The sequence below is a fragment of the Atta colombica genome, unplaced genomic scaffold (assembly GCF_001594045.1).
Source record: "Atta colombica isolate Treedump-2 unplaced genomic scaffold, Acol1.0 scaffold166, whole genome shotgun sequence".
Lineage (NCBI taxonomy): Eukaryota > Metazoa > Arthropoda > Insecta > Hymenoptera > Formicidae > Atta > Atta colombica.
In genome coordinates, this window is record NW_017259257.1 from 1,060,308 (window position 1) to 1,070,325 (window position 10,018).

Here is a 10,018-nt window from a genome sequence, read left to right on the forward strand (position 1 = left end):
CACGTGAATCGTGGAACGCGTCCTTCTATGTTTCTTCTTGGAAATCAATAATACTACCGATTCTATACTTATCTACACGGAGGTATATCAAATTATAATTCCACGATGGATACATTGTCATCATCAATGTATTTGGCGACAGCGCGAATCTAGAAATAATTCAGCTCATTTAGAAATAATTCGGGCAAGCCGCAAAGCATTTGAAATTGTCGTCCACGGTAAACAAATATAACAAATACTTATTATCATCCGATGTATCCAATGTGCAAATAATCTTGTCGTCGACTCGCGGGAAATGTCTCACGTTAATAATACCTTGCACTAAGTCGCGGTACTTATTGCGGAGCAACGTGGCTCCGTTGCGAGATAATAAATTACACAGATTGTCACGAAATTCGCACGCTTATCAAATCTTCCGGCAATTTTCGCAAATGCGCGGCCGGAAACCAGGACGAAATTCCACGATTCGAAATGCACTCTTTGCTGCGTATGATACATTCGTCAACCCTATACTCTTTACTACACATAGCTCTGGTGTCTATCTTAGACTCCTCTGTTTTTCTTTTTATCCTCTTTAGATTAAAACTATAATATATTTTATGTAATATATATTTTATCATATTTTCTTCAATCAAGTACAGCACCATTCTACGTTAAATTTAGTACAGGTTCTTAATACTTGGTTTTAATCTAACAATATTCGTTCGATTTGTTAGCTTTGTTGTACCAAAGTCAACATAGAATTGCACTTTTTTTTTAATAATCTATCGCTCTCTCTCTCTCTCTCTCTCTCTCTCTCTCTCTCTCTCTCTCTCTCTCTCAAATAGATACACGTAATTTACACACATATATACATATATGTGTATATATATATATATATATACATGTGTGTGTGTGTGTGTGTGTGTGTGTGTGTGTGTGTGTGAAATTGCGTGTGCCTGTATGAGTAGATACATGAGTCATACTGCTCATATATAAATCTGTACTTGCACGCAATAAATCACAGCCACCTATCCAAATTCGCGCGCGAGCACAAATACATACGACTAAATAACGCATCTTTTTCGCATTTACATCCTAGATATCTTCGGTATATGTTTTATCATCTCGCTCTGATATTATATATATATGTATATATATATATATACACATATATATACATATAATTATATATATGTATATATATTACGTGTATATGTGCATATCGATACATGCGTATGTGCGTGTGCATATTTATATGGAAATGTATGCACTCATACTACGGATATGTACACATACACATATTGCTACACATACGAGGATGTCCTCTTTCGCGTTTTTGTCTATACGTAGTACTAAGGTGCCATAATAAGCTGCATTCTCTCACTCTTTCTCTCTATTTCTTCTCCCTCTACTTGTGACACTCATTCACACGATTCACACACTCGAAATATTTTTTCATTCATTCCTCCTCTTTTCTCACCGACATGACGTGACATGACTCGTTTGCTATATTTTAACCGATAACTCTCTCGTTACACAGTTACTCTTTCGTATTTGCCGGACCCGCTCTTACAGCAGCATCATACTTTCACACTTCCGAATTCGCTGGGGCTATAGTTGGGCGCACTAGCATCACACGTGCCCATAAATCAATAAATAAATAGAGGAACAACATTCTTCAAACATCTCTTTTTTTCTTATATAACAACATTAGAGGCTCTCGGAGAACGTAACGCAACAAATGTTCAACAATACAATCACGAAAACAAATAGAAGGCACTCTTGCTTTTCTTTTTTTCTCAATAAATTAATCTCCATGTGTTATAACAACTCACTCTCAGATATTATCTTTATGCCTTCTCCTAGGCCTTGTCTGTCGCGTTCGCATTTAGCTACGTACCTATACGACGTTCGAATGTCGCTGAAATTCTCAGATAACACGCGCCAGAACAATCATATGACGGCGTTACAAATCATTTTTCTTTCTCTTTCTCTCTTTCTTTCTTTCTTTCTTTCTTTCTCTCTCTCTCTCTCTCTCTCTCTCTCTCTCTCTCTCTCGAATGGACAATCATAGCTACGGTATGCGAGATACGAGATAACAAATTTGTTTCACATTTACAAGTAAAAGAAATCCACCTTCGTAACAATTAGGTAGAATATTATTTAACCTTTAATATTATAATAATTTAATTATTGTTATTTGCTTGGAAGCTCACAGCCGACACATTTTTTTTTAATTCATTATTATTATTTCTCTCTTCTTTTAATATCTTATCTTATTTTCACTTGGGTATACGAGGCGCTTATCTTTCGTACTTGGGTCTCGGTTATTATTTTTTTCCCTCGGTATTTAACAGCTACAACATGTACAACATTTAGCGCGGAAATTTTTCAACGAAAGGCATAACGGAATCCAGTTGTTAGTCCGCTCTATATTCGAAATACGCGGTGAAATATAGATTCACGGTTACTCTAACGAGAGAGAGAAACTATAAGTACGGATAATATCCCCGTGGCGGGGAATAGAAAACGAAAAATCATGGAGATGTGGCAGTGCCTTGAGCAACCGTTTATGAAATCAACCCTATCTCGCCTCCCTGTTACCCTTCTGCTTTGTTTTTCATCATCTTTTTTTTTGTTTTTGAACACATGACAACACATCGTCTTTGTACGATAACAACGTTATTTTCTCCTTTTTTTTCTTTCGGTTCTATCTTTGCTAACTAATCTAGCCTTGCTCGCGAGATTCATGGTTTGTCGAGCCTATCACGCATATAACATTGGATATATTGTAATAGATATATATATATGTATATTATATAACGTAGATATATATATATATATATGTAAATGACGTATCGTATAATATATATCTGTGTGTATACGTGTGTTTTGTGTGTATGCATTAAGATAGAAGAGTTTTATCTTTGTTAATTCTTTGCTACAGTAGAGAAAAAGGTAGTTGTATCTAGAACAATTAGTTCCTTTTTAGATACATCTATCTTTTTCTTTCCCTCCATATATATATGTAATTAATAATATATCGTTCTTTGCACGTATTCATATGATAATCCTTCATTTAGATCCCGCTCAATCGCAGCGAACTATGATGATCGAACTGGGAAAAATTTCATTTCTACAGAATGTCTTTAGCATGTCGAGTCTGAGATCACCAGAGAAATTATACCGTAGCATGTGTATATATTTATATATATGTATATATATATATATATAAATATTTATGAGTGTGTATTTATGTATGTATATATGTCGCGTCTTGATTCCGTAACTGTTTTCCACAGTTTGCAGCCGTCTTAGGTCGCGCGTGGTCTCTCTTGACTTTTATAAGATAAATATTTACTTTTATTACGAAGAGGGCAAAGAGAACAAAGAAAGGATAGGAAGCGTCTACAGAGTCAGCGCCTGCATCTGATGGCACGTGTCGCTCAGCTGATCACCAGCTGCCGGATGGCCAGCCGTCCGCGGCGTACCGGGTGGCGTTATCGGTAATCTTCCAGGACCATCGCCGGCGCCTCCTAGAGCATCGTCGGCGAGTTTGCCTGCCACCGCTGTGGCCGTGGTCTGCATTATACCGTTCATCTTATACTTGGACTGTCGTAGCATCGTCGTCTGCGAGCCGGTGGTGCTTGAATATTTGTCGGACGGCTTCCGGTTGGTGGACGATAACGCCTGGCCGACGGAATACCGGCTGCGTTGATTGCCGACGGACTGCTGTTGTTGCTGCTGCTGTTGTGTTTGGGACAGGGGCATGGAAGATGGCTGATAACGATTCTGAGCCGGAGCATAAAACTGGACCTGAAGAGTGGGCGGGGAGAGAGTTGGAAGAGGCCGTGTCATGGGTGAGTACGGAGCTGGCGGTGGGCTCGCCGGCTTCTCCTGAGTGTTGGACGCGTCCGCGTTTATCCGCTCGGATGGAGACAGGCGAGATGACAGCGTCGTCGATGTGCTCGTGACGACGACGCTGTCCGTCTGAATCGTATCGTTGTTAGGCCGACCGTTGTCGTTTCCGTGTATATCTAACCGGGCGGCGCTTCCTCTGTAGTTGTTATTGTTGCTCGAGAGGCAATTCTTACGACCCGAGCCATAACCACCGGTCATTTGCGATTTGTTGATCTCGTAATACTGATCATCACCGCAGTGCCTCACGCGTCCATTCGTCGAATACGAGTAGTTGGACGTATTGTGATTGACTTTGTGCGCAGCCTGATTCGAAGCGTAGCCGCCGCCGGACCTGAGGATCGCCGACGAGCCCACGTTCGATCCAGCCGTTCTCCTATTGTACTGTACCGGCAATCGCGACGACATCGCTATTGTCGGATATTTGTGCGATCCGTCCGCCGCGTTTCCACTACATTTGTTGTGTGACTGTGTACCGCCGTGTGTGCTCTGCGATTTGCCGTGTGTATTGTGGTGTGCCAATGGATAGCCATGATTCTGACTCCCCTGGCCGCGTAAATTGTTACCCTGACCGCTCGAGTACTTGTTGCAATCTCTGGAATTGTGACCATATGTCTTCGCATTGCTGTTGTCGTAACCGGACTGATGCGGCAAGGGCGAAAACGGTGTTGGCAGAAGACTAGCGGTACCAGACGCGTTGTGATGTGTGTATGGCGGTGGCGGGTGTGTGTGCGGAATGTATACGGTTGGGTGATAGAGGATGCGACAGTGCATCGGACTGGCAGTGCAGTCCTCACTGTCATTTTGCGCGCTGTGCGACGTGTGTATCGTGATCGGATGGTAATTAGTATGGTAACGACCGGACATAGGGAATTTGACGGGCATTAGGGGCAGCAGAGGTGTTGCCGGTGAGCCTGAAGCAGCCTGTTGCACTTCGCTGTGCGGTTGCTCCGAGTGGCTTGGCGTTGGACGTGAATCCTACGATTTTATTTTATAGAATAATACCTGCCTAACTTTAATACATTGCCTGATAAAACATGTATTTAACAATAAACATATTTATGGCAATTTGTTATAATTGATCTCGAGTATAATCCTGATCTTAATGTGATCAAATAAATCTTCAATAAACCATCAATATTTCATTAATAATGACTACTAACGCATGCATTACTGTTTTAGAAATAAGAATGACAACTCAATGGCGAGCAGCTATATTCTTGTGGAATTTGGAAGCGGCGCCAAAGACAGATCGCGGAGACAAATCGCTAAACGTGCATTAGTCGAAAAGGTATCGATTGCAGTTAGATAAGAGAGAAACTTACCTCTTGTGGAGCCTGACTATCAGATGCAGAGGTTTGCTGGCACGAAGTAGCGTCCGTAGCATACAACAACAGCTGCTGCTCGGTCAATCCCATAGGTGCGTGCGGCGGCGGCGCGGGATGCGGGCCAGCCGCAAAAGGATAATACAAATGATCCACCTGCGCCGGGGGAGGAGGGCCCGTTGGTACAGGTGGATGATGATGTGGAGCAGGCGCGGCAGGAGCATAAAAGTGCGTTGGATGCGGTGGTGGAAGAGGTGGCGGTGGGCCCGTCGGTGGGCTGGTAGCTCCTGTACCGTTATTGCCGTTGCTGCCAGAACTGTTGCCACCTCCACCACTATTCGTGTTGCTTGGCGAACTGCCAGTAGCAGCGTACAAGTACTGAGGTGCTCCGGCGGCCGCTCCTGCGTAGTACGGTTCGTACTGTAGACAGAGACGGAAAAATCTTTAGATATTCGTCATTGTAAAAAGCTCTTTGTACAGAATATCGAATATTTTGCAGAGTCACATCTATGATAGCCGTTCTCGTAAATGTTGGTCAATCCTTTAATGAGTTTCATTTCTTTACTCTAATCCCGTTTTTAACATATATCAACAAGCAAAATAGAAATGTGTTTCAATAAACTCATTTATTATTTATCCAGCAAGACAACATACACGGTGTATATATAAATCTTTGTAAATGCTATATATATAGCATTCATAAAGATATATGTACTTATTTTTCGTATAAGCTATATTATCGTATATAAAAACAGTATCAAATAGAAAATAAATTCATTATTCATATGCAATATTATAATTGTCAAGGATTTAATATGATTATCATTTTTATAAACGTTTTATTATTTTGATTTAGAAAAATAAAAAGATATATTGATTAAATCTTAATTAACTAACATTCACAAGAATACTTTTATTGTAATGATAGTGACAAATCAATAATTGTAATCATATAAAAGTCAAGCGAAGGTGATTAAAAGATCTCAATTCGTATATTGCTTCCAAATAACGATGTGTCATTTCCTAGATCCATTCCAAGTTAGAAAAGATTGTAATGTGCTTAAGAAACTAGTCAAATCAATTATTATACTGGTGAAGCGTTAATCGTTACATGGCATAACTATCTGCAATTTATCAATACGCAAAGTAAATTATTTTACTTTATTTGCATCTCATGTACATAAGAAAGAAGAAATCATCCTAAACGACAATGTGTACATGCCTATAATAATTTTATTGTCAATGATTGTCTATAAAAAGATTTTCATATATTCTATTCTTCTAAGCGTGGAGTTTCACAGAATTCGAGAGAAATTGCCCTGTTAAAATAATATTATAGTAACACTTAAATAATACGTGCAAAACGATCACGTGTTTTCGGATTCGCGTCTGCATTAAGTGCAACTCGTGTCATTCTAGAAAAATGAAACGAGAAATGAAACAAACAAACATGCTGAACAGATAATCAACAAGCACCTTGACATTTCTATCATAATATTTAATCACAATATATCAACAAGAGTTGTAATAAAAATTAAAACAAGTTGGGAAAAAGAAAAGAGAAAGGGAATAAAACAAAAAGAGCGAAAGAGAGAGATAAGGAATTAGAGGCCAAATAAATAGATCTAAGATATGTTTAAACGCTACTGAAACTGATAGTTTATAATCTATTTTTTCTTTTTATATGGCTATGACTTTACTTCAAATGATTGCAAAGATGATTAATACGTGTTTATCATTTTGACACGATTAAAAATACTGTTATCCTATTATCGATATCGTTACAACCGTTTCACTGGAAATTATTATTATGATTCACCATGTCAGCTTTATCTTCTTTATCTTTTATTTTATTTATCTTCTATTTATTTTTATATACTGACTAATTTATCATATTTATTATATTTATAACTGCTTATAGTTAGTTATTATAGAGAGTTATTATTTATATAGATATATTCTACTGTCTACTTTATATAGATATAAAGAGAATTATATTTATAACTATCGAGAACATATCATATATTATTAAATTTTTATCTTCTTGTTATATATTCATAGATATTTATAAATGTGCGCTCTTAATTTTCGTTATACATTTAGATTTATAGAATACTGTGATTATGGGAATATGTGAATGTCAAAGATTAATATGAGTCGATGAATACAAAGTACAGGTCATGAAAAAGACGATAAAGAGCATGCATCAACAAGCCATGCATCGAAAGGTTGGGAAAAAGGGGAGAAAGAAAAGTAAACTGCTCAAAAAGAGCAACATGCCAGTCGTTTAGCTTAGACCTTATACCTTTAGACCTCAATACTGTATAGCGTCGAGAAGAACGTAAGTAGGCATTTGCTGAGGGTTGGGTAGAAACGCCGGTGGTATGGCTTCTCCCATCAGACCGTTTGTCTGTCAAACCGTAACCGATATGTACCGTTTAATAAAAATACAAATACAGACAAAGACGGTCAGGATCTTATGCTAGGATCTATATGTACGTGTGAGGGAAACCCACGAGCATCTAAATGGAGAGTCGAAGACATAGAAGTATGAAAAAAATTAATCAGGGCAATGATCGATATTATTTTACGTACCGGCATAGGAGAATATTGATATTGTTGTGGCATATACAATGATGGGGCCGGACATGGATACATCACAGGAGCAAACGTTTGATGTCCGGTAGCGGCTTGAGGCCCTGAGTATGTAAATGAAAATTAATAAATTAAAATACTTGTAAAATGAACGAATGATTATGAAATAAAATGAATGATTAGCGTGATCACATCTTGATCTATTTTAAGACTCTGTAAGACTGTATTTATATTTACAAAAGGAACTCATAACAAAATTCGATCTCTCGAATATTTTGTTTATGTATATCGATAAACAAAAATTCGTAGAATTCCTTAGATTTTGTTGCAATCATTTCTAGACTATAAGATTATATATATGCGAGTAATGCTTACCAAACACTCCTGTAGCTTGATAAATCGTTCCTGGATCCGTAGGTGGAGCGATGGAAGTCGCTGGTGCGGCAGCTGCCGTGTTATAGAATGTCATACCATTCTGATAAGCGAGACCCATACCTACACATACAGGCAAAGGAGGAGAGAAATTAGAAACGCGATCTCTGCACTCTTCAATCATCCATAATATTGTTGCATGAAAAATATATGCAAAGTATCTCAAAATTCCCTGTGAATTGCAATAAATCAGGATCAGTTTCAAATAAAATTTTTTAATCAGCTATGTAAACATTCCTAAATAAACAAAATATATCAAATCAAGAAATTTTATAAACTTTTCTTAAAAACCTATTCTTAATATTAACTTTTGTTCATTTAATACAACATTTAATACAACATGCGTTACTACAAAAATATTCTTTATTACTAATTACGTAAAAAAAAATAAAATTTTAAATAAAAGAATATCTAGTAATAAACACAAGTCAAAATTATAAATATCCAAATCAAAAATTCAAAATAACTTGGCACAATAAGATACGTCCATTGGAGAAATGAGCGTCAAGTATTGTATAAGTAATATAAACTGAAAGATTTAAACCGTAGTAAATGTGACTCAAAGTGTCAGAAATCCATAATCAAGAAGAAGAAGAATTACATACCGTTCGCGTAATAGTAAGTACTTGTAGGCACGGAAGGAGGCGAACCGGTACTACCGTCAAAAGATCTGGAGAAGGGCTGCTTCTTGATTGCGGGCGCTATGTTGAGTTTCCTCTCTCTCAAGACGATGCATTCAGCCTGGAACAAATGAAAGAGGTGAATAAAGGAATGGACCGATTGTTTATCGAAGAGACATGATCATCAATTACAAACCTCTTGTTGAAGCCGCTTAGCTTCCTCCTCCGTTTCGAAGGTGACGAAACCATAACCCTTTGACACGCCAGCGCGGTCCGATATAATTTTCGTGGCCTTGACATTGCCATAGGCCGAGAAAACCTGAGCTAGCTCCGCTTCGCTGGTGCTGGCCGAAATGCCACCTACGAAAATACGGTTCGGTACCAGCGTACCGTATTTCGGCGCAGCCATCGTAAGACTCGCGGCCGAGGCAGGGCTAGAGGCAGGACTAGACCCCTCCGTACCACCGGTCGAAGCCGAGCTCTATACAACAATCAAATGATTCTTCTTTTAATTTGCTATCGCGCGGAAATCACGTGGGGTGACAATGCTCCATCCCGAGATTCCTCGAGATAGAATTTACTGGCAATAACAAAGCTTTTGTGATCATCATTTGACGCAATTTGTCCCATGTAATATGTTCGTTTTCGACAAATGGAAAACCTGCGAAGGTAGAAAATAAACAAAAGACAATCAATTACGAGACATGGAAAAAGACTTTGGATCTAGTCGATTCTTTCACTTCTTATCACTCGTGTGTGTCACAAAGTTAAACAAATACAAACAAACAAAGTTAGCAGTATAGATATCTAATCGAAGTTAATTACACTTGCTATCATTAAATTTAATACTTTATTAAGCAACAATTAATTAATCCTATCTTGATGAATTTGCTATTTACTTATTTATATAATTGTTTCTTAGATATAAGATTTGTCTTAACGATTTTCATCATCGGGAATATCCCTTGATAATAGTTTGCCTCTCCTGAAACGCGAATCAATGACAGTGTTGTTTATGAATGTATTCACGCACAGGCAAAACAGTAATGAAAGTGAAAAACTGTCTCAAGTGCAAATATGAACGAGTGATATCGTTCTCTCTCTCTCTCTCTCTCTCTCTCTCTCTCTCTCTCTCTCTCTCTCTCT

At 38.2% G+C, this 10,018-nt stretch overlaps 1 protein-coding gene across 1 annotated transcript in view; it reads right to left on the bottom strand.

The window, feature by feature from the left end:
* Positions 1-3,222: 3,222 nt before the first annotated feature.
* Positions 3,223-10,018, bottom strand: part of LOC108686234 (transcription factor SFL2-like) — an 11,706-nt gene continuing 4,910 nt past the window's right edge. Inside the window, exons 2-7 of the mRNA XM_018191417.1 lie at positions 9,069-9,353; positions 8,858-8,993; positions 8,196-8,315; positions 7,821-7,924; positions 5,226-5,645; positions 3,223-4,878 (exon numbers count right to left, since the gene is read on the bottom strand). Coding sequence (XP_018046906.1) covers positions 3,391-4,878; positions 5,226-5,645; positions 7,821-7,924; positions 8,196-8,315; positions 8,858-8,993; positions 9,069-9,353 — 2,553 coding nt within the window. The 3' untranslated portion in view covers positions 3,223-3,390. The remainder of the gene's footprint in view (positions 4,879-5,225; positions 5,646-7,820; positions 7,925-8,195; positions 8,316-8,857; positions 8,994-9,068; positions 9,354-10,018) is intronic.